The 19,035-nt window shown below is 41.7% G+C and overlaps 1 protein-coding gene across 4 annotated transcripts in view; it reads right to left on the bottom strand.

Annotated features, from left to right (window-relative positions):
* The window catches only part of IL31RA (interleukin 31 receptor A), a 71,842-nt gene extending 56,085 nt beyond the window's left edge, over nt 1-15,757 (bottom strand). The window contains exons 1-4 of one of the 4 annotated variants that reach the window (XM_012497403.2): nt 15,477-15,757; nt 14,798-14,915; nt 13,542-13,787; nt 7,251-7,341 (exon numbers count right to left, since the gene is read on the bottom strand). In XM_012497403.2, coding sequence (XP_012352857.1) covers nt 7,251-7,341; nt 13,542-13,547 — 97 coding nt within the window. In that variant the 5' untranslated portion in view covers nt 13,548-13,787; nt 14,798-14,915; nt 15,477-15,757. Of the gene's footprint in view, nt 1-54; nt 199-7,250; nt 7,342-13,541; nt 13,788-14,797; nt 14,916-15,476 lie in introns of those variants that run through there. The other 3 variants (XM_012497405.2, XM_012497404.2, XM_030797837.1) reach the window with 3 other exon arrangements.
* Nucleotides 15,758-19,035: the final 3,278 nt, after the last annotated feature.

Below are 19,035 nucleotides of genomic sequence, written 5' to 3'. Positions count from 1 at the left end.
GGAAGGTAAAGCAAAGAATTCTGATGTCAGTGTTCTTGATAGAGCAGTACAAACATGCAGATGGGTCCCATGCACCAAGGTCATCTGGCTGGTAGCCTATTTCACAAGGTACAGCAAGCCTGGGGGAGGTTACCAGGCTGCAGTCTAGCAGGATTCCTCAACCGCTGGGCAAGGTACGGGTCCGTGGCCTGTTAGGAACTGGGCCACACAGCAGGAGGTGAGCAGCAGGTGGGCGAGCATTACCGCCTGAGCTCCCCACCCCCACCCCCATCCCCACCTCAGAACAGTAGCAGCATTAGATTCTCATAGGAGCTGAACCCTACAGTGAACTGTGCATGTGAGAGATCTAGGTTGCTTGCTCCTTATGAGAATCTAACTAATGATATGAGGTAGAACGGTTTCACCCTGGAACCATCCCCCAACTCCCAACCCCACCCCCTGTCCATGGAAAAATTGTCTTCCATGAAACCAGTCCCTGGTGCCAAAAAGGCTAGGGACCACTAGTCTAGGGGAAGCCTCATGTTCCACTAAGCACCAACTCTATGGAGGCATGGAAGTCCTAACAACGTGCTGGCAGAGGGCAGCCTGGTGCAGCTCCTCACGTGAGCTCCATGCAGGTGAATTTAGCACACAAGGATCCAGAAATTTCCCTGTGCCCTCAAAGTGGGGGGCGAGGATACAGCTGTGAGACTGGACCAGGCCTGGGATGAGGATGAAGCAGCTTCCATCCACAGAGGAACTTCAGGACCATGGGCAAACAACTGGAGCATAAGCTGTGGCCCAAAGCACAGGCAAAGCCAGCTGTCCCATGGCAGATGGCAGAGGGGGATCAGACCACACCAGACAGTTCAGGGAAGACAGAAGGCAACACAAGGACTTGTTCCCACACATCCAAGACTGCGGTCACATAAGCCTTGCTCATACATTCAGACACCATCTTAAGGAGGAGCAGAGGGCAAGGCAGGAACCCCAGAGAGACTGAGCTAGCCAAAGACATCTTAAACCAGAAGAAATGACACAATGTTAAAAAATTTAAGTGCTACCCACACCCTCCTCTTTCTCACCCTTGCCTGACTTTCCAGTGGTAAGGGGACTTTAGAAATTGACTTGTTTGATCATAGAAAATAGGGATGTTCCATTTCTCTGCACATCTGAATAATATTATATATATTTCAACTCTGTCAGAGGTATTACCCTATAACAAAAAGGTGGTGTAAAGGGGTTCCAGAATGGGTAGCATTCATTGTTATGTTTTGTTTAGGTTTGGGATTTTGTAAGGGCTGTAAATGTGTGTGTTTGGGTATACACTGATGTATTTGGTCTATGAACTGAGCATTGTCTACATGGGTAAAGGAGCCACTGAGAATGACAAATGAGGGTGAGGGAGAGCTAGATGGCTTCCTGTTGTGTCAACATTTCTAGCTCTCTCCAGAGAAGCTGCCTTCCTCCTAGTCCTGCACATGAGCCCGGCACCCACAGCACCCATCCAACAAGCAGTTCAAAGGCTTTCTATCCTTGCTACTTGCATGCTGAAAACCATGAGAAAGCCAGTGATCTCCAGATCCAAATGCTTAAAAAGACCAAAGTTAACTGGATCTGAATCAAATAATACTGCATGTTACATAGAGATTGAAAGCTACACCATTAACACATTTCTCAAAGAGCCCACACAGCTTGGAACTCCCTGAGGATTTTTGGGGTCAGCAAGCAGAATGTTAACAAACCCCATGCCTCCCAACTGTCAGGAGGAAGTGCAAAGTCCTACAAGAGGTGAACCAAGGGTTAGCTTGCAACACCCAGGAGGAATAACTCACACACTGTCCCACTCACTCCCTGTCTCCATGGCTCAGAGATAAGGGCAGTGTGTGTACAATGCATGTGTGTGTAGTGTGTGGTGTGTATGTCACGTGTAAAATGTGTGTGGGGTATGTGTGTGATGTGTGTGGTATGTGTAGTATGTGTGCATAGTATATGTATGAATGGTGTGTGTGTGTGTAGTATGTATGTGGTATGTGTGTAGTGTGTATGTGTATGTGGTGTGTGTGTAGTGTGTGCAGGGTATGTGTGGTGTATGTGTGGTATGTGTGTAGTATGTGTGATGTGTTTATAATGCGTAGTGTGTATCCGCTGGAGTGTGTGTGTTGGTGTGTGCGTGTGGTGTGTGTGTGTGTGTTTGGTATGTTTATGGTGTGTGTGATGTGTTTGTGTGGTATGTGTGACATATGTGGCATGTGTGCGTTATGTTTATGATGTGTGTGTGGTGAGTGTGATGTGTTTGTGTGGAATGTGTGACATACGTGTGGTGTGTGTAGCGTGTATGATGTGTTTATAGTGTGTGTGTAGTGTAGTGTGTGTAGTATGCTTACGGTGTGTGTGATGTATATGTGCGGTATGGGTTGTGTGTGTGTGTGTAGTGTGGTGTGTGTGGTAGGTTTATGGTGTGTGCATGGTGTGTGTGATGTATATGTGCAGTGTGTGTGTAGTCTGTGTGCTGTATGTGTGTGTGTAGTGTGGTGTGTGTGATGTATGTATGTGTTATGTGTGGTGTGTGTGTCTCTGTGTGTATATATGTGGATCTACCCTTAGTGTCTGGCCAAGTTTCTTACAAATATCACAAAGGGGTAGCCTGCCCCACCCCCATTTCGCTCATACTTGTCACACTAACTCACCAGAGGATTTCAAAGTTGATTCTTGGCCAGAGAACAAGGAAACAAGAAGCCTTTCCCCGTTTCCCCAGAATAGTCTTAGTCTTATACTATTCTCATTACGGCCTCCTGCAGTCATATTTTATTTTATTTCCTTTTCATTCTTGCTCTCCCTTGTGTTGATTGAATCAAAAGCCAGCCACCAAGATGTCAGTGGAGGAATAGATCCTCGTGGATCTAAATACACTCTAGTCAAACCTAAGTGAATCCTGCTCTTTCCTGTTCTTCCTTAAATACCTCTCCTAAGCTTCTTCAAAAGCTTTGGTTAACATATATTAGAAGCCATAAGCTAAAAAGAGAGTTAAATATCTGTTTTTCAGAACCATTAAGTGTCACCAGGTGTCAATGACTTTTGGAGCCACCAGGAGAAGAGTAAGTGGCTCCAAAAATGATTTTCCACTCAACCCAGGCTGTTCTTATGAGACTACATTTGTTTTTCCCTTACTGGTTGGCGCATGGTAAAAGAGAGCAATAGTCTTCCAAAGGCTCTCTTGATACTGGTGTTCCAGAAGAGATTTGTGGTGATAAAATGAATGCTCGCCAATATTTCCGGTGCTCATCAATAGGGTGGCTGTGGGATTTGCCTTGGCCTCTGCCATGTGAGAGGAAGCATCCAAGTGCTGGTGCATGACTCTCTTTTTCTCTCCTGCTCCTGTCACTGCACGCCTTGAAAACGCATGCTGACGTGGTGTGTGTGAGGACAGCAGAGCCCCACCAGCCTGGGCCCCTGCTTACCTGTGATGAACATGTAGTTTGCTGTTTTAAATACTAATATTTTAGGCTTGTTTATTATTACAGCATAAACAACTCTCCCTGACTAATATCTAAATAGCCTGCTCTCTCCAGTATTCTCAGACTTGGAGGAGGAATTTAACAGTAGTTTTCCCTAGTTTTGTGTCCTCATGACATTTTAATCCTGCATATGAGGATTTTAGGTTAATTTTATCACAGATTAGGGGGCTGAGGGAAACTGGAATAAAATTGAACCAAATCAACAATGTTAGACTTCACTTCTACTTTCTTGTTTTCTTTACCATTTCCAGTTTCAGTTATCTGGAGTGATTCCACATAGCTGAACGACCTTGGCTCTATGTACTAGAACTGCCTTGGCTGGCAAAGCCTACACATCTGTTGTCCTGCCTTCCTCCTTGTTGGCAATCAGTGTGCCTATTTTAAGTCTTATTCAATTCTCCCTCAGAAGATTGTCACAAACATGGGTAAAGTTGTGATGCACAATGAAGAACACTTCACCTCTGTTGTCTTTTTCCCCCTAAACCCAGAAATACTTGTCAGTACTCCTTAAGACTGCTATGGTCATGAATAGTAAGGAAAGACTAAGAACCTGTAACAGACCAGCAGAGACCAGGGAGACATGACAATTCAGTGCAATATGGTACCCTAAATTGGATCCTGGAATAGAAAGAAGTCATTCAGGCTGGGCATAGTGGCTCACGCCTGTAATCCCAGCACTTTGGGAGGCCGAGATGGGCAGATCACGAATTCAGGAGTTCGAGACCAGCCTGGCCAACATGGTGAAACCCCGTCTCTACTAAAAATACAAAAATTAGCCAGGCATGGTGGCACACGCCTGTAATCCTATCTACTCAGGAAGCTGAGGCAGGAGAACTGCTTGAACCCAGGAGGCAGAGGTTGCAGTGAGCTGAGATTGCGCCACTGCACTCCACTCCAGCCAGGATGACAGAGCAAGACTCCGTCTCAGAAAAAAAAAATTAAAAATAAAATAGAAAGAAGTCATTCATGGAAAAAACTAGTGAAATCCAAATAAAATTTGGAATTTAGTCAATAGTAATGTGCCAAAATCAGTTTCTTAGTTTTGGCAAATTTTTATTGTATTATAAGATAGTAACAATGGATAAACTGGATGAGGGTAGAAAGGAACTCTCTACGCCATTTTCACAGTTTTTCAATATATCTAAAATTAGTCAAAATAGAATTTTTATTTTATAAACACAAACAACTGAAGGTTAGGTTTGCTGGTCACTCCCATCTGTCTTTCCCTATACCCTCAAAATATGAACCATAGCAATATTCTCCTATTTCTAGAAATAAAGGGAAAAACATTCATCACTTTCCTCTAAGAAAAATTGGGAGAATGTTCTTCCTTATCAAAGAATTTCCCATATGCAAGAGGAACGTTTTCCAAAATTATAGAGATGTTCTCCATCTCCCTCCTTCCCTCTATACTCATATCACTTTGATGCTGTTGCAAAGTCAGTGTTTTGAAAAATATCTTGACATAGAAGAAGAGCAAGGCTGAGCAGGACCAAGGGAAGGATATTCTAGATGAAAAGAATGGTGGATATTGGAGCCAGTTTTGAAGGAGCTGGTATATGTACAACATAGGAAGAGCGGAAAACAGAGATAGAAGACAGAAAAAGACAAGTTGAGGGAAAGGGTGACTTGATAGGAGCCACAGTGTCTGTAATTAGAAGTTTAGATTAGATAACTGGGAGCAATTGCTGATGAGAGGGAGAGCAATAGTCCTGCCTGCCTGTATCATCTATTTTCTATCACAGCAGTCCCCTATATTTTGGCACCAGGGACCAGTTTTGTGGAAGATAATTTTTCCATAGACCTGGGGGATGGATGGTTTCGGGATGAAACTGTTTCACCTCAGATCATCAGGCATTAGATTATCCTAAGGAGCACGCAACCTATTAATAGATCCCTCACATGCACAGTTCACAAAAGGGTTTGTGCTCCCATGAGGATCTCACGCCGCTGCTGATTTGACAGGAGGTGGAGCTCAGGCAGTAACTCTGGCTCACCAGCAGCTCATCTCCTGCTGTGTGGCCCAGTTCCTAACATGGTCTGCAACCTGGGGGTTGGGGACCCCTGGTCTATCAAGCTCCTGAGTGCCACAGGTGTAACCCCAAGGGGCTAAGGCAGGCCATGCCAGGACAGAAGACTGAAGGCATTCTCATTATCTCTGGGTCATGACTGCCCTCTTGGTGACCCCAATTAGTACATGTTATAGGCTAAATTATGTCTCTCCAAAATTCATATAATGAAGCCCTAACCCCCAGTACCTCAGAATGTGATTATATTTGGAGATAGAGCACTTGAAGAGGTAACTAAGTTAAAATGGGACCATTATAATGGGCCCTAATCCAATCTGACTGGCATCCTTAGGAGGAGGAGAGACACCAGGGTTGTGTGGGCATAGAGGGATGACCATGTAAAGAGGCAGCAAAAGGATGGCCACCTGCAAACCAGCCCTGCTGCCACCTTGACACTGGACTTCCAGCCTCCAGAACCATGAGAAAATAAATTTCTGTTGCTTAAGCCACCCAGTCTGAGCTATTTTGTTATGGCAGCCCAAGCACGTGAATACACTACATGACGCCTTCCTCACCTTCCCACTACCAGACCAGTGTTTCTGCTCTGAATGTTGTTTTAAACATAAGATATAATCAAACAAATGGATCTTAGATCTACAAGCTATTGTATGGATATCAGGCCTGTAGTCTTGAGTTGGCACACTATAGAAATGTTGTTTCATTATTTCCCTTTATGGCAAATAGTATGAAAACTGCTTATTTTTGTATTTATGTATGTGTATTATATGAAGCCATAACAACAACACAAAAACTATGGAGATAAGCACTTCCTATTATAGTAGTTCCCTCTTATCTATGGTTTTACTTTCTGTGGTTTCAGTTACTAGTGATCAATGCCATCTGAAAATGGGTGAGTGCAGTACAATGAGATATTTAGAGAGAGAGAGACCACATTCACATAATTTTTTTTTTTTTTTTTTTTGAGACAAGGTCTTGCTCTGGCCCAGGCTGGAGTGCAGTGGCATGATCTTGGCTCACTGCAACCTCCACCTCCCAGGTTCAAGTGATCTTCCCACCTCAGTCTCCCAAGTAGCTGGGATTACAAGCGTGAGCCACCACACTCAGTTAATTTTTGTATTTTTAGTAGAGATGGGGTTTTACCATGTTGGCCAGGCTGCTCTCGAACTCTTGACCTCGAATAATCTGCCCGCCTCAGCCTCCCAAAGTGTTGGGATTACAGGCGTGAGCCACTGTGCCAGACCTCACCTAACTTTTATTATAGTAAATTGTTATAATGGCTCCATTTTATTATTAGTTGTTGTTTTAATCTCTTCATGCCTAAACGTACCTAAACTTCATCATAGGTATATATGTGAAGGAAAAAATATAGTATATTTAGGGTTTGGTACTATCCACAGTTTCAGGCATCCACTGAGGATCTTGGAACATATTCCCCCACAGATAAGGGGAGACTACTATATTCTAAAACAGTAGATCTCAGCATTTTTGGGGTTGTATCTCCCTTTGAAAATACAGTAAGCCATCTTGCCACATTTGCACATGCATATGTGAAATTGCATGCATGTGTGCACACACAGACACACACACAAATTCAGGGTGTTCACAAGTCCCCTTTTCTATCTGTGGATGTCCATAGTCCAGGTGTTGCTTTAAAGTTAACAACTCTTGTCCAAAGAAGGCAATAATAATCACATGATCCGTAAAAGGGCCCAGGTCAACCTACCTGCCAGGCTGAATTTGCAGAGTGAAGGGAACATCCACAGTGCCCAGGTCCACATCATCCCCAGGTTAGCACACGAAGGCTGGGGAGAGAGCTGAAAATGACATCAGTCAAGAGTTGGTTTGCTTCATATCTCTTTTCAAAAGCTCTATTTCCAATGGCAAATAGATTCTGGGGATTTTGGAAGGAGGAAGGATCCTATTTTATTTTATTTTGTTGACTATCATCACCTAGATCCTTCATAATTACTCCATCAACCCCAGTCAACATTTTAAAGATTTGCAATTACAACACATTTTCCTTTCGTCCATAGTCCACTCCACTATGTCTTATGAAAAGTACAGCAACTACCAAGAATATGCTCCAGAAAAAAAAAAAAAATGAGTCTGTGCAGCTCTGAGACCATCCTCTGGCCCTTGCCTCGGTGCCTAGGCCCTCCAGCCAAATGGAACAACTCACAGTTTCACCAAGCACCACGCTATCTCACATCTCCATGCTCTGTGCATGCCCACGGTGCTCCTTTCCCCTTATTTCTGACAAATTAATCACCTTTCCAGACTCATTTCAAGGCTCTCCTTCCCTAAGACACCCTCTCTGAATCCCCACACGGAGTTGCCAGTTGGTCCCTCCTTTGTGCCCCATGCCCCACTATATCATGTGTCCTACAGCATCTAACACAAGAATGGTGGTCAGCAATTTACCTGACAGCTTCCCTACATACAGGGACCTTCTTAAGAGTGGAACCTCTCTTCTTCCTCTTTGAAGCCTTGGTATCTAAGGCAGTGCCTGGTATCTGGTAGACAATACTGTTTGTGGCATTTACTTGTTTATTGGAACAAAAAGAATGCTGGCTCTTCACCTCATCTAAGATGAGATGGTGGGATAGTCTAAGAATAAAGCAAATGTAAAACCAGTATTTCATTTCAGGAAGAAATAAATGATGTTACATTTTCATCTGTCGGATCATTCTAGAAAAAAAAGAAAAGGGTTCTTTACAAAATAATTTATTCAGAAAAATGTGCATGCAGGATTTCTGGAGAAAATTAGAGGGATAATGTTTTATCACATACAAACCAACTGAAATCCTTAGCAAACTGGAAATGCCTAAGATAATAAAGATGGCCATTTTGATTTAAATGGGTATGTAACTCAAAGGGAAACATTTCAATTTTTCAATGAAGAAAAAAAGGTGTTTTTAAAAATAACTATAACACTAAGAACATTCTTTTTGTGTCTAATTCAGAATGTTGTCTTAATCTTCTCCATCTGTTAAGCAGAAGACACGCCTTTAGTCCTAGCTCACATTATTTACAAGTCCTAAAAGCACATTAAAAAGGAAGGCTATGGGCCGGGCATGGTGGCTCACGCTTGTAATCCCAGCACTTTGGGAGGCCGAGGCGGGCGGCACAAGGTCAGGAGATCGAGACCATGGTGAAACCCCGTCTCTACTAAAAATACAAAAAAAAAATTAGCCGGGCATGGTGGTAGGCGCCTGTAGTCCCAGCTACTAGGGAGGCTGAGGCAGGAGAATGGCGTGAGCCCGGGAGGCGGAGCTTGCAGTGAGCCGAGATTGCGCCACTGCACTCTAGCCTGGGCGACAGAGTGAGACTCCGTCTCAAAAAAAAAAAAAAAAAAAGGGAAGGCTATGAAAGCCAAGATGCTGGCAGTCTTAATAAGTGAATCAATGAATAATGATAGATGCTAAAACTAAAATTGCTATTCTGACAAGTGGTTTTGCATTTTATCAATATTAAATGTTGAATAAAATATTAAAATATTTTTAAGTTAATGGTAATTATTGCTTGTCTCCTTTATAATAAAAATACTCAGCTATTATTTGTGAAATTTAAAAACAACCTTGGAAAAAAATCAACAGTACTAAATCATCCCAGAGCCAAAACTGGAAAAGTTACAGTAGTTGAAGAGTGTAGCATTCTAGAAATTGAGACTGCCTGAGTTGTGGTCCTGGCTCTCCCACCTCAGGCATTCTTCTATGTGTTCAGCACTGTCCCAGCCATGTGTTACGTGGTTGGAATCAAAGAAGAGCACATTTCTGACCTCAAAGAGCTCATATTCTAGTTCAGTGATTTTTAACAAAGGGAAGGGAGAAAAAGATGGAGAGGATGGCAGGAATATTTTTGGAAACTACCAATTTCAGAGTGAACTGCTGTTACTGAGGACTCTCGTGTCATATTTCTGCAGTAGGTATGAACAGAAATGGGTTAAGAACCACTGGTCCACTTGCAGAGACAGAAGCCTGGACAGTAGTCTCATATATCACATAGTAAGTGTTGTAGTTATAATAGTGAAATGAGCGCAAAGAGCATCTAAAAAGAGAAATGAGCTAATGACTGTGGGAAGTCAACAAGCCTTGCCATTAGGATGAAATCTCTCATTCTAATACTTGCTTGTCCTCCACAGCCTTTCCCACTTTCTCCTCTCAACCACAAAAAGGACTGTTTGCTGGTAAAAAATGTGAACAAAGGCTGGGTGCAGTGGCTCACAACCTGTAATCCCAAGACTTTGGGAGGCTGAGGTGGGCGGATCACTTGAGGTCAGGAGTTCAAGACCAGCCTGAGCAACATGGTGAAACCCCATCTCTACAAAACACACAATAAAATCAGCTGGGTATGGTGGCATGTGCCTGTAGTCTCAGCTATTTGGGATGCTAAGATGGGAGGCTGGCTTGAGCCTGGGAGGTCGAGGCTGCAGTGAACTGTGATCTTATCACTGCACTCCAGCCTGGGCAACAAAGTGAGACCCTGTCTCAAAAAAAAAAAAAAAATGCAAAAAGGTGAGATGCCTCCCAGGGGCTTAGAAATAAGTCCAGTAGAGAGTTCAAGGTGATCCTAGTTATCTGTGGTGGGTAGATGTGCAGTTGATAAGCTTGAATTCATTCAGGACTCCAGCCAAAGAAACCTGTGTGTAATCTCAAAGAGTTGGATTTGGAAAACCTTCATTATCATTTAGTTGCAGGAATCTACTCAACTAATTGTATCCTAAACAGAAGACTTTGAGGAAAGAAAAGAGAGGTCAGCTTAGAATGTAAAACATTGATGGTTAAAAAAGACAGAAGTTGGCAGTTTTTATCCAGTACTATCTACGAAAGGAAATTATGAAATTTCCTGTCACTGGAGTGAAAGACTCTGACAGGGCAGCCACAAGACCTCACCATGAACCTGATGAAAGATACTTCAAAACCCCGAATCTCCCTTTCTGATTTCTCTGATTCTCTGATGCCCTCTCTGATTACTAATTTAACAGAAGGAGGTCCTGAACAAAGAATATGAGCCTTCCAGGCATTAGAAAGACTATTTCTTATTGGTTTCAATATATCAGTCTGTTGAAGACTTAAATGAGGTGAATCAGCCTCCCCAAATCTGGGCCATAAGAAATTCCCAAAGATTCTGCTGTGCTCTTGAGGAGAACCATCGACCATTTCCTGCATCCCTGGGTCATCAGCCTTAACTTTGAAATGCAGCAGTTTTGAATAACTGGTCTTCAAAAAGGGGTCACTTCCTAGAAACAATCTCACATTGGTGGGATCTCATTTGAGTACAGCATTTAGCAGAGCTCTATAAAATCTTCCAACAACACTACAAATATACCATACTGAACTAAACAACTCTTAGAATATACAGGGATGCCACTTAAGTAACTAGTGGTGTCCTATGTTTAAAGATGTTGGTCAGGCGTGGTGGCTCATGCCTGTAATCCCAGCACTTTGGGAGGCCAAGGCAGGCAGATCACTTGAGGTCAGAAGTTTGAGACCAGCCTGGCCAATATGGCGAAACCCCATCTGAACGAAAAATACAAAAATTAGCTGGGCAAGAGAGCCCACACTTGTAATCCCAGCTACTCAGGAGGCTAAGGCAGGAAAATTGCTTGAACTCAAGAGGCAGAGGTTACAGTGAGCAGAGGTTGTGCCACTGCACCCCAGCCTGGGTTACAGACCAAGACTCCATCTTAAAACAAACAAACAACAACAAAACCAACAACAAAAGAGATGTAAACCTAATAGCAGCTATTGTTTGGAGTAGAACGACTGCATACAAATCCAAGCACTTATTACAGGCTACCAGCAGTGGCTGGGAACACGGCAAGAAGAAAGCAAAGACGGGAGCTACTGCCTCTGCTGGGAAACGCCACATGTTTCAGCATGTTAAATTATCCCTGCCTCCCCACATCCTGTCTCACAGGACCAAAGCAAAGGAAATACAGTGTGGCTGTTTTACTCCCTCGCAATCCCCCATCAAATGGATACTTCACAGGGTGCTCTTTGGCCATTCAGCTCCCACTCAAGGCTGTGTCCTGGATGCTGAGCTTCATCTCATTTCACTTGTACAAGAATGTACCACTACATGATTTTCCCAGGGCTTGCCTTCCTTTGGTTCATTCATTCATACATTCACTCAACTATTATTTGTTGATTCCCGTTCTGTGCCAAACACTATCTCCTGTAGTATAGAACTGGGTTTTTAAAGAATGGCAAACCAGAAGTTCAAGACTAGTCTGGGCAACATAGCAAGACTCCGTCTCTAAAAAAAAAATTTTTTTTCAATCATCTGAGTGTCATGGTGCACACCTGCAGTCCTAGCTACTCATGAGGCTGAGGTGGGACAATCGCTTGGGCCCAGGAGTTTGAAGCTGCAATGAGCTATGATCACACCACTGCACTCTGGCCTGGGCAGCAGAGGGAGACTCTGTCTCAAATAAAAAAATAAAAAATGGCAAAGAAGAGGGAGTAACTTCTAGGGCCAGAACTATGGCCGTAAGTTCAAGCACCTGTAGACTCATAACACTGAGAGGGAGGCAGCCAAGCGATGTGCTGCTCAGTCTCTCTCAGTGCCTCAGAATTCCTCAAGACCCACAGGACTTGGTTTATAGTTTTACTTTCACTGATCAAGTAGAAGGGTGCCCTGTTCTCAGTCTCTTTTAAATGTTTATTTGGAGCTTGCAGTAATGATAATAGTCGCAATAATAATGGCCTTAGATTTACAAGCACTTTCATGTGTATTATCTCCTTAGATTCTTGTCACCCTTCAGGTAAATGAGACAGATATTTTTATATTTTATATTTATATATTTTATATTTATAGTTGCATATTTTATATTTTATTTCTTTTTTTTTTTCCTGGAGATGGAGTCTTCACTCTGTCTCCCAGACTGGAGTGCAATGGTGCAATCTCAGTTCACTGCAACCTCTGCCTCCCAGGTTCAAGTGATTCTCCTGCCTCAGCCTCCCGAGTAGCTGGGACTACAGGCGCCTGCCAACAGGCCCAAGTAACTTTTGTATTTTTAGTAGAGACAGAGTTTTGCCATGTTGGCCAGGCTGGTCTCAAACTTCTGACCTCAGGTGATCCACCTGCCTTGGCCTCCCAAAGTAGTGGGATTACAGGTATGAGCCACTGTGCCCGGCCTGCATATTTTAAATTTTATTTCTATATTATGTTTTAGGTTAAATCAAATGAAATTGCTATTTTTATTAAGTCAAAAACAGTTAAATATTGGCAATTTCAGCCTAATGACATCTTTACTTTTTGGATGAGGATATTGATTGCCCAAGATGAGATTACGAGCTGTCAGATGACTACCTCCAGTTTCAAAGTCTATAAATCCATTTGGGTTGTGGGCTGCCTTCATTTAAAGAACATTCTGAGACAGCCAGCAGTGAGACTGGCAAAAGCACTATCATGATGGAACAGTGAGAGCCTGCAAAGTGCTAACTACACGATACAAATTACATCCTGTACTTCTAAAAATCCCTGTAGGGTTTGTATTACTCATCTATAGTTTATGGATATGGAATCTGAGGCCAAGAGATATCATGTAAATGGTCCAAAAATAACAGTTTGTAAGCAGCATAAATGAGATTCAAACGCACAACTGTCTTACTCCAAACCTGGACTCTTTCCACTAAAGTCGTGTGGTAGCTATTAGTGATTTACTTTCTCAGCTCTCCTGCCATGAAATACCAGTACACGCAAGGATTTTCCTCTGAATCCTCTAGGTCCAATTTTCTGTAGCCTAGAGTTTCCTGAAGGATAAATCCATTATTTCAGGTATTTTCCCCAATCCTTCACCTCCAACACTCATGATTCTCCATTCTGATCTCAGCATCTTAAAATATTGCCTGCCAAAAGATTAGATTCCCTTAACTGTCAACAACCAGTTCAAGGAGAAATTCATGTGATGGGTCTGACCCATAATTTCACTGAAGAAAACAGAAAAAGACTTTTATAGAGTAGAAAAAGATGATCAAACTATCACTCTTCTAAATGAGTTAGCACTCACCTTCATGTATCAGGGGATGTTCCACAGATATTCTGCTGGCTCAAAGGATTTGCATCAAAGGCAACACCATCTCCTAGAGCACAAGTCAGGACAGGAAGAACAATCCGGACTTTAATTTATCCACACTAAGATGTGGGAGTGTTTCCACTCTGATTGTCTGGGAGCTTTTCTTGTGCTTTTAAGCCCAGCCCAAATCAAAGTGGCACTTACCCACTTATGCCGGGAAATGTATTGTATTATTGTTAACTAAAAACAAAAGCAAAAACAAAAACACTCAACTTTACAGAAAAAAAAAAGGATCATCTGAAAGACCAGAAACAACTAAAAGAAGTGACTAACTTTTAAATTTTCTCTTCAGGAAGTCCTTACAAATGTGGTAATAGCTGAAACAGTGAGAGTATCTTTAGCTTGAAATGAGAAATACACAATCATGTCACTGTCTTTAGACAATGAAGGAGATGAAGGAAAGAAAATAATGGTAGCTGACTCCAAAAAGAGGCTTACAGATTCTTATTTATGTCTAAAGGAAAACACACTGAACTGAGAAACCAGAGCTTCAGCTTAGCCACTAGTAAGAATCATCATTAATAATTTGTGGAGCTCTTACTGTGTGTCAGGCATAGTACTAAGAACTTCACATTAATTATCTCTTTTAATCTTCACAACAATCCTATAACATCAGGAGTATTTTCATTCCCACTTTACAGGCAAGGAAACTGAGGTCAAAACAATAAGCAACATGTTCTACATGGGTGGTGGAGCCAGGACTTGAACCAAGGCAGCCTGACTCTCAGTTTCCTAGCAATCAAAGGTTCAAATTAGATTATTTCTAGGATCCCTTCTAGTACCACAATTTTGCAACCTTTTGTAATGGACTGACAAACCACGAGAAATAAATAGACCAGGGAAGAGATTATGATGCAAAAGGAAAGAAAACTAAGTTTTAAAACAAGCTACGCTTACCAGCCCCACATTTTAATTTTTAACTCATTCCCCATCTTCCTTAGGCAATGTTCCACTAAGCAGGAGGAATAAGGGGGAGAAAGAGAGCTAGTCTTTTACTTAGCAGATTATAATTATGAGATATTTAAAATTCCAGCCAGGCGTGGTGGCTCACGCCTGTAATTCCAGCACTTTGGGAGGCTGAGGCAGGCGGATCACATGATGTCAGGAGTTCGAGATCAGCCTGACCAACATGGCAAAACCCCGTCTCTACTAAAAATACAAAAAAATTAGTCAGGCGTGGTGGCAGGCACCTGTAATCCCAGCTACTCGGGAGGCTGAGGCAGGAGAATCGCTTGAACCCGGGAGGCAGAGGTTGCAGTGAGCCAAGATCATGCCATTGCACTCCAACCTGGTGACAAGAGCGAAACTCTGTCTCAAAAAATAAATAAAATAAAATAAAATAAAATTCCATTATAACATACTATATAGAAAAGCTAAATGCTAGCATAAAAATAGCAAGCATTTCTTGAATTTATTCAACCAATACTTAGTAAACACCTGTTACATGCATAACACCTCACTAAAGGTGTTGTATATTAAATAGAATTCTGGTTAAGACAAGACCAATTGAGCATATACTTTTATCTCCACTCTCTCAGGAAACTCCACAAAAATTATAGCAAAGGTATAGAACCACAAGACAAAACAAATGGGAAGAGACAACAGCAAATAAGAGATGTCAACAAATCTTTGGAAAAAGAGAAATGAATCAAGCCATAACTGAATTGGTAAAGATGAGAAAGCAGAAACCTAGAAATGCTTAATAAGGTTGCCAACAAGAAGCAAACATAATTGTGCCACGGAATCTCATACGGCTCAGGATTTGAGACACTAGGTAGGTACAATCAATCCTCATTACTCACAGCTTCCTTATTTGTGAATTCACCTACTTGCTAGGAATTATTTGTAACCCCCCAAATCAATACTCACAATGTTTTGTGGTCATTCACAGACACATGCCGTGGTGAAAAACTTGAGTTGCCTGATGCACATTCCCAGCTGAGGTGGAACAAGCTGACGCTCTGCCTTCCTGTCTCAATTTTCATGCTGCACACACGTCTTTTCATGGTCTGTTTAGTGCCATGCTGCTTATTACTATTTTTTTTTTTTTTTGCAATTTTTTGCCTTTTACGAGTGATTTTGCTGTTTCGAATGCCCCCCAAGCAGAGTGCTGGAGTGCTGTCCGGTGTTCCTAAGCCGAAGAAGGCTGTGCCTCATGGAGAAAATATGTGTGTTAAATAAGCTCTATTCAGGCATGAGTCATAGTACTGTTATTTGCCATGAGTTCAGTGTTGATGAATCAACAATGTATATTAAATAAGGTGTCTTTAAACAGAAACACACACAAAACAAGGTTATGTATTGATTAGCTGACAAAAATGTTGTGACCAGAGGCTCACAGGCACCTAACTCTATATTTCCCCTACAGAGAATAATTCAGTATTTTCTTTTTTCTTTTTTTTTTTCCTGAGACGGAGTTTCACTCTTGTTGCTTAGGCTGGAGTGCAATTGCGCCATCTCAGCTCACCGCAACCTCCACCTCCAGGGTTGAAGTGATTCTCCTGCCTCAGGCCAGCCTCCCATGTAGCTGGGATTACAGGCATGCGCCACCAAGCCCAGCTGATTTTGTATTTTTAGTAGAGACGAGGTTTCTTCATGTTGTTCAAGCTGGTCTCAAACTCCCGACCTCAGGTGATCCGCCTGCCTCAGCCTCCCAAAGTGCTGGGATTACAGGCATGAGCCACCACGCTCAGCAGTATTTTCTAATTTGGTGTTTGTGGCTACTTTATTGAAAATAATTGCCAGGAATAATGAGAATTGACTATACCTCTGAAACAAAAATCATAAGATTGGTTGAAAATCTGAAAAAGAAACAGACTACCTAATCCTAACCCCACAAAGCCAAATTCATGAAATTTCTCCCATCCCAACAGCAGATGGGGGGACAAAACCTGAAAGAAAGGCAATGCAAAAAGCAGAATATTTTTTAAAAGAAACTATCACTTAAACCTTCACAGAAAATAAGAAAAAATGTTGTACCCACAAAATATGAATAGGATGCTATGATAAAGGCATAGTTAGAGAACAGGAACTCTTGGAGATTCAAAATATGAGAGGTGAAGTCTAAAGACTAGAAAATAAAGTTGAGGAAATCTTCCAGAAGATAGAAGAAAAGACAAAGAGATGAAGAATAGCCAACATCTGACTACTAGCAGTCCAGAAGCACAGAACAGAGGAATGGAGGGAAAGAAATAATGAGAGAAGTGATACAATAAAATTCCCAAGAATTGAGGAACATTTGTTTCCAGATTGAAAGGGCCCACTGTAAACAGCATAATAAATGAAAATAAATCTACACTGAAGTACAAAACAGTGAAGTTTCAGAATATCAAGAATAAACAGAAAAAAATGTTTCCAGATAGGAAAAAAATAAGTCATATACAAAGGATCAAGGATAAGAATGGCTTTAGACTTAATAATAAAACCAGAAGCTAGAAAGCAATGGATCGATTCCTTTATAACTCTAATGGAAAATTATTTGTCACCTAGGATGCTCTACCCATCCAAATGATTCATCAGAAAGAAAGGTAAAACAAAGTTCCTGAAACTTTGCATTTTCCAACATGCCAAGTCTCAAGAACTTTATCTCCCATGTGACCATTTTCAAGATGTTATTGAAAAAAGTGACTACCAAAACAAGAGCATAAGCCAAAACAAAAAGGAAAAATAGGCTCCCCAAAACAGGAAATTTCAAATAGTAGAGAGAGAATTCCAAGAATGGTGGCCAAGGGAGATCCCAAGATGACAAGAGTGCAGCAGGCTTGGAGAGCAACTAGCCCAAGTGAGTGGCAGACGCTAGGCTCAAGGAAGGATATTTCCAATGAAAAAATACATGGAAGGGACCCAATGGATCTGACAGATGTTGAAACTTGAAAAGTTTTGCAGCTCTCTTGGAAAGTTTGGAGAAAGATGAGTAATCAGCTCAGTAAGTTAAGGAAACCAAAAAATGGCATAATTATTAATTCCAGGAAAAAGAAAATGTTATATAAGAAGAAATGTTAAATATTTATATTTAAAGTCCAATATGTGGCTCAGCTATGAATAACTATGGAGTCACAACAATGAAAATATTAATGGATTTAACAAAAGTTATAACTGTATTGAAAGGATGGGGTTAGGAAAGGATGCACATGTGTGTGTGTTTGTGTATAGGATTGGTAAGAGACTTCAGTCTTTATCTTCCATAGTAAGAAGTCAATAGATAATGTATTAAATTGAAAAAAATATAAACTGCAGTATAAACATGTTATTTATAGATACGGAAATAAACCACAGGAAAAAAAAAGTTAAAAGAAATGAAAGTGATTTTTTCTGTGAAGAAAGTTTGGCAATGGGAAGGGATGTAGCACTGTATTGCTGTTATTCATTAGAAGTCTTAGAGTGCCACTTGAATGTTTAAACTATGTATACGTATTACTTTGATAAAATGTAAAATTATATTCTAAAAGTGAATTAATAGATGAATTAACAAGTGCTCTCCCCATGAAGGGAAATAGATGTCATTCTCAGTCTGACACCTCAACCATTTCCTCCTAGGAGGAGCAATGTGATTTGTTGGGTGGTTAGAGAGTCTAGATGAGAAGTCTTTTGTTCACTTCTTTCATTTTTTTCTTTCTTTATTCCTTGTTTGTTTTGAAAATAAGAAAGTCATAGAAAGAGAGTTCTAAGATAGATAAATTGATTGATGGATGGATAGTGTTTCCCATTTGAAGTGGTCTTTGAGTTGCAGCCCCTGAGGCAGCACCCCCCATCTCATGCCTTGTTAGTCAAAAACACAGTAAAAGAATTTTAGATGCCTTTGATCCAGGAATTCTGCTTTTAGATATTTATCTAAAAGAAATAATCATGGAGTTTTCCAGAGATGTACCATCAAGGATGGTCATCATGGCAATGCTTATAAAAACCAAAACAGATAAATTGTAATTTGTTTTAAAACTGAGAGCTTTTTGGAGAAAAGGTTGATTTTAGGACTTGGGCAAGGAAAATACAAAATGTGCCTGGAGTATCTTGTAGTACCAGAAAGTAAGGAAATGTTGAAAAAGCAAAAGGGAGGGGTGGAGCCAAGATGGCCGAATAGGAACAGCTCTGGTCTACAGCTCCCAGTGTGAGTCACACAGAAGACGGGTGATTTCTGCATTTCCATCTGAGGTACCGGGTTCATCTCACTAGGGAGTGCCAGACAGTGGGCGCAGGACAGTGGGTGCAGCGCACTGTGCACGGGCCAAAGCAGGGTGAGGCATTGCCTCACTCGGGAAGCACAAGGGGTCAGGGAGTTCCCTTTCCTAGTCAAAGAAAGGGGTGACAGGCGGCACCTGGAAAATCGGGTCACTCCCACCCTAATACTGCACTTTTCCGACGGGCTTAAAAAACGGCACACCAGGAGATTATATCCCCCATCTGGCTCGGAGGGTCCTACGTCCACGGAGTC

Source organism: Nomascus leucogenys, chromosome 18 (genome assembly GCF_006542625.1).
Source record: "Nomascus leucogenys isolate Asia chromosome 18, Asia_NLE_v1, whole genome shotgun sequence".
Classification (NCBI taxonomy): Eukaryota; Metazoa; Chordata; class Mammalia; order Primates; family Hylobatidae; genus Nomascus; species Nomascus leucogenys.
This window is presented reverse-complemented; position numbering and strand designations above follow the sequence as displayed.